Source organism: Coturnix japonica, chromosome 24 (genome assembly GCF_054131305.1).
Source record: "Coturnix japonica strain WE chromosome 24, WE-NBRP24, whole genome shotgun sequence".
Classification (NCBI taxonomy): domain Eukaryota; kingdom Metazoa; phylum Chordata; class Aves; order Galliformes; family Phasianidae; genus Coturnix; species Coturnix japonica.
The window spans coordinates 1,826,849-1,832,500 of NC_140686.1; the positions used below are offsets into that span (position 1 = coordinate 1,826,849).

The 5,652-nt window shown below is 50.4% G+C and overlaps 1 protein-coding gene across 3 annotated transcripts in view; it reads right to left on the reverse strand.

Annotated features, from left to right (window-relative positions):
- Positions 1-1,189: 1,189 nt before the first annotated feature.
- Positions 1,190-5,652, reverse strand: part of LOC146756960 (uncharacterized) — a 9,786-nt gene continuing 5,323 nt past the window's right edge. The window contains exons 2-7 of one of the 3 annotated variants that reach the window (XM_085523395.1): positions 5,207-5,346; positions 4,117-4,185; positions 3,904-3,975; positions 2,864-3,812; positions 2,198-2,339; positions 1,190-2,012 (exon numbers count right to left, since the gene is read on the reverse strand). In XM_085523395.1, the coding sequence (XP_085379521.1) occupies positions 3,667-3,812; positions 3,904-3,975; positions 4,117-4,185; positions 5,207-5,219 (300 nt within the window). In that variant the 5' untranslated portion in view covers positions 5,220-5,346 and the 3' untranslated portion in view covers positions 1,190-2,012; positions 2,198-2,339; positions 2,864-3,666. The other 2 variants (XR_014936963.1, XM_085523394.1) reach the window with 2 other exon arrangements.

The window sequence follows — 5,652 nt, forward strand, 5'->3', positions numbered from 1 at the left end:
TTAGTAACAACCGCACAAGATTAGAAGTGTCTAGTGTCATATGAGTATCCTCAGTGAAAATCCATTGAATGATTTGCTTAGAAGCTTCAGATCGTATCCCATAGTCAGTCACAGTCTTACCAGCCTGCTGTAACAATTTCCAATGATGCACTTCCCACCGAGCAGCTCCCTGCTGATCGTCTATCAGCGGGCAAGCGAGCTGAAACACAGCTTGACACGGTCCCTCCAATATCATGCCTCTAATGACTCCAGACCAACGCAAAGGTGGAGGATCGCTACGTGTGGGGGGGAATCGCATAGACAGGGGCTGTAAAGACATCGGTGAAACGCTCGAAGAGACTGATGCCTCCTTCGTACGCAGTTCTAAGTCCTGCAGCTCCTCAGTTAATGTTTTATTATGTTCCTCCAACGCTTTCTCATTCCCACCATTATCCGAGTCGCTTTCACTCTCAGGAGCTTCTTGCTGCTCTGCACACCCCTCAGCCCCCCCCCCCACCGCACCTTCCTCACCAGCCAAAACCGGATCTGCCAGAGACGTTGAAGAGGACGAGGACGGGGGATTATTCGGGGCTTCTGCGGCAGCCCTGACTTGTGAGGCTGTTGAGCAAACGGAGTACGAAACTCCTGGTAACAGGGAGTCAAGCTCTGACCTTGACTGAGCACTAGGTCCGGATAGAGCTTGTACCACAGCAGCAGCAATCTGCCGCTCGGCTTGCATATTCTTCAGTGTATTTATTTTGTATTCCTTATTTTTGGAGATAACAAAGTCCTACATATGGTCGACTATTTCTCGCCATTCGGCTACAGTGAACATCAGTGCCACCTCCTGAAGATGTCCATTCATATGAGCCCATTTTACCAGCTCGGATATGCATTTAGGAGATACCTGCTCCCCTCTCTTAGAGAGAATACATTTGAGCAGTTCCTCCACAGCTTCCCACAACATCGTGGCTTGCAGAGAACGGGATGGTACCCGATGAGAGGTGAGTGCCAACCCCCCCCCCAGTTCTTTATTGCCCCCGCACCGCGCTGTTAGAGAGGGGAGGTTCTTTGTTCCTTCTCTCCCTGGGTTTGTTCCCGCTGTCACCGAGTGAGCTCTAGAGAGAACTCCGTGACACAAACTCATTGCAAAGTCTAAGCTAGAAGAAGCGTCACCTCAGTGTATCCCAGAAAAAGAACAGCGTTGAGATTTTAATTGGTTTTGGTTTTTTGTTTTATTGAGGGTGGGTTGTTTTTTGTTGTTTTTTTAGGGTTTTTTTGGGGTTTTTTTGTCTTTTTTTTGGGGGGGGTTAGGGGGGTGCGAGGGGAAGGGAGAGGGAGGGGACAGTTGTTTGGTTGTTTTTCATATACAATAAAGCTATGCAGTTCCGCTGTCAGTCGCCTCAGAGAGTTCCTGAAGGAGCTCAACCACATTCTGCTCAACATCGAGTTGTTCCATTGAGTGGAACAATGGTAGTCTTGCAGATGGAGCAATGCAGGAATTCTGACAGGATCTCCAGGTGTATCCAGTTCATCATCTGAAAGCTCCGCAACCAAATTGGAAGGGACCAGTCCTCTTGTGCCATCTGTCAGCTCTCCCTGAAACCAGCCATTCTCACCCACATCTCCAAAGACATTACACATTGTCCGGCAGTCAGAGGAAGCTCGTTTTCTGGGTCCTCATTAGGACCCTCAACAGGAATGTAGCTGTGTCGAGCTAAGAATCTTCAAACTGCTGGTGATACCTGTCCTGGAGAATGCAGGATGAAGGACAAAAGCTCTGCTCTCACATTCAGGGCCATCCTCTGACAGAAGGCAGCACTCAGGACTGTTCCCAAGGATCTCTTTCATGGCTTTGAGTTCAAGCTCCAGGTCTTCCAGATGACCTTGAAGACTTCTGGCCTCTTCAATGGCAGAATGGAACGGACTGGAGCTATTACGGAGATTCTTGTTTGACTGGGTCAGAGTCTGTCTCGTTGCCTTCCCCAGCTCCATCTGCTGCTTCTGCTGCTCTCTTTTCCCTCTTGCGCGCTCTGTGAAAATGAGTTTCAGAAAGCACTACTCACTGACAGGAAATAAGGGGAAACTTGAAAGACTTTGCAACCTGAGTCCTGGCAGTGTACTGCCAGCGGCTGATTTGGCCGTCCAGGATCCTGGCACCACAAATGCTTCATTGCCAAATGCAGCAATAAGGTGTTCTGGGGAAAGGCCAACTCACAGGTAGTTTTTGAGCACCCATATCACAGTACCAACGGCCAGCACCAGCGCAGGCAGCAGCATCGCTGAGACCGTCACCGGAATGCGGCGCTTCCGCACAGATCTGTGAGCAGCAGCCTCTGTGCTTTTGCCTATGTTCATCCCTGGAAGAAATGAGACAATGTCCCACGTTACCTTCAGCTGCGCTACAGATAATCTCTCAGTGTGCTTCATGGACCCAAGAGGTCATTTTGTCAGTGGGTGCCTCCGTCTCTGGTGCCGAAGCACCGGAGGACAAGAAGGATTGCTTCCACCTCTTGTTGGGTACGAAGAGGCTGCACAGGCACTACCCGTGTCCTCCTCTGGGCCGAGAGCTGGGGCTGTACTCTGGGGTCTGGGCTTGGTCTGTGGGGAGAGCTACAGAGCAGAATCCCTCATGCTTTTCCCGGCATGCGTGTCCTGAGCTCTCCTGTGGGACGCCCCCCAGGCTGAAGGTCAGGCTTCAGCCAGCACAGGGCACAGCCAGAGCCAGCCCAGGGGAGAAACACTCCTGCTTCTTTTACATGTGCTCTATGCTCACACGCTCAGGTCTGGCTGCTGACCTGGTGTGCAAGAGCTGGCAGCAAGAGCCTGCAGGCACGCAGTGACTCTGGTTTGTGACACCGTATGATCATGGGACAGAAATTACCTGGCATGCCGGTTGGTGCTGCCTGCATTCCTCTGTCCGGGATGGGCAGTGTGGGATATCCACCTTCCTGGAGTGCATCCGGGACCGGCAGTGTGGGATATCCACCTTCCTGGAGTGCATCCCGCTCACTTTGTTGGTCCGTTCCTTTAGAAAGAAAGCAGGGCAGTAAGAGTGGGATGTCACGTGCCCTCATCAAAAACTGAGCTTCTCCAATCCCGAGCTCAGGAAAAGTCCAGGCCCCCCACCCCCAAGTACACTGTGAGCCCCTCTGTTACCCAAAGGCATTTGGGCCCTCCCAGCTATTGGACAATGCTGACTCCCTCACACCTCTTGAGGAATCAGCTCCTGTGCAAGGCCCTCACATTCTGTGCTGTCACCAGCCCATCACAGCCAGGTAGCTGCAGGCTGAAATCCAAGCTCTAACACACAGTCCAAGCCTTCAGAATTAGCATCTCCACCTCATTTCCAGCATTAGCAAAGGCAGCCAACCCTGCTCGGGATGCTCCTCCTGCCTTGAACTTGCTCAGCTGCACGGAGGGCTTTGGATGAACAGAAGCACAGCGCTTGCCACTTGCTGCCATCTGGGTGCCAACGACTGCACAAAGCAGCTCTGACAAGTAATGGTTGTGCTGGGGGAGCAGCTGCCTCTGGGTCTTGGCTGGATGCAGACCATCTGGCAGCAGACCAGCTCTGGTGCTTGACAGCACCTGCAAGGTGATACATGGAATACGGCTGCAGCACGGCTCTGACCCATTCCTTCCTGCTGTGCAGGCTACAGCCTGCCCACACCTGCATATCACACCTCAGCTTCCCAGGTCCCACAGTGAACAGACTGAAGTATACCCACCACGCTCTGCCTTCTCCATTTCCTTCAGCAGTCGCTTCAGGAGACGGGATGAGCCCTGAGAGTATTTTCCTCGTTTGTATTCATCCTCTTCTCTTTCCGGACCTTAACAGAATGTATGAAGTTAAATATCATGTGCATGAAGTTTTGAAGATCAGCGGCGAGTCAGACAAGTCAGTGAAGACAGAGTACTCACTGCTGGGATTCCAGCTGGGCTCCAGCACAGGAGGAAACCGATGACCGGGCAGGGCCCACACTGGGGGCACTTCTGCAACCAAAGACCCATGAAAAGTTTCAGTCACACACTACAACATCAACTGAGTAGCAGAGCGTACAGGGGACTGTGCCATGAAATGGCACTGAAACGGGCAGCAAAAGCTCTCTAAAGAATTTCAAAGCTATGACGTACCTGCGCGATCCGACAGAGTTTCAGTTCCAGATCTCAGAGAGGAAGCTGGATCAACTCCTCTAGTCAAATCTGCAAATGAACACAGGACAAAGCAACTGCTACTGAGCATCCCTTCAGCCACAAGGTCGCAGGATGCAATTAAAGCCAGGGATTCCTTCACAACACTATTCTCTCCCTTCCGCACAGGGAAACAAGGGGCCTGGGAGAGCAGGAAGGATGCAGATAAGGAGTGAGACCTCACGGAAGTCATCAGGCAAGGAGGAGAATAGATGTTGTAAATACCAGAAGAGGAGTTGCATCCCCCTGATAAGAACAAGAGGGGTCTGCATGCTAAACAACTATTGAATATGTATCAGAATTCCGAGAAATCATTGACTATGTATGAGATGTACCTATATCTGTGTCACGATTTTACAAGTCCATGTGCAAGTTTGGTGGAGCTATCCCCCTTGCACCCAGCACTGGAATAAACATACCTGCTTTATAACCCATCTATGTGTTATAGAGTTTGATTCCGCAAGTCACTTACACCCCATATTTTTCCTAACAGCCACACTGGGTTATCTGGATTCGTTACATTTATCCATTGTTGCTGGCAGATGTTTCTCTCTCTCTCTCTGTCTTTAATCCCCACACAGCCCATCTTCCCAACTGTGGGTTTCGGTTAGGAGGTATGCACCCATAGGGTCCATGCCCTACTTGTAGATATTTATCCTGCCCAGCCCCAGGTGCCCAATTTGAGGCAATAGTTGCACATCCCTAATAGGCACAGTAATATGAGCCTGAGTGGTTACAGTATCCCCTCCCTAAGTTTGAGCTTAGGCAAAAATAGTAACCCTTTTGGTTTAGACTGGGCTGTATAGGTACCAGGTCACACAGGGATGTAAGGAAGCTTGGTGTGGGTGGCGTTGTGCTGCTATACAAAATGTGATCACTGTGAGAATCCCCAAGTACCAATGGATACCCCTAAGGCCCATCTTTCCCCACAATTCACTCCTCTGCCTCACTCGTCAACTGGGTTGCAACCAGCTACGAGGGGTTTTTTTAGTTCTTCTCAGCAGCAGTAGTGTTCTTCAGGGGAAGCCTTTACCTGGAATACCCATTGGGCTTGTCGCATTGTGAGTTTCAGGTCGTCACTCCCGGGAACTACCTCCCACTTCTCGTCACCGATGGGTCCTTTAACACGGCTGGCATGAGTCCATCCTCTCTCTGCGGTTCGAATAGCTGTTTCTGCAGTAAATAAAACAACATAGGGACCTTCCCCTTGTGGTGTTAGTGTAGCTTCTTTCCAAGTTTTTATTAGGACCCCATCCCCCGGCTGTATCCTATGGATTGCTATCTCCAATGGGGACTGCTGTGCAATCAGATCCTTCTTGTAGTTCCTTGCACCCACTCATTAATTGTATAAGATTTTAATTGATCATCTTGTAAATGGGGGTGACCAAGAGGTATTTCAAGATTATAGGGCATACCATACAGCATTTCAAAAGGTGAAATTCCCAGATCAGTTCTGGGCTTCACACATATATTTAACAG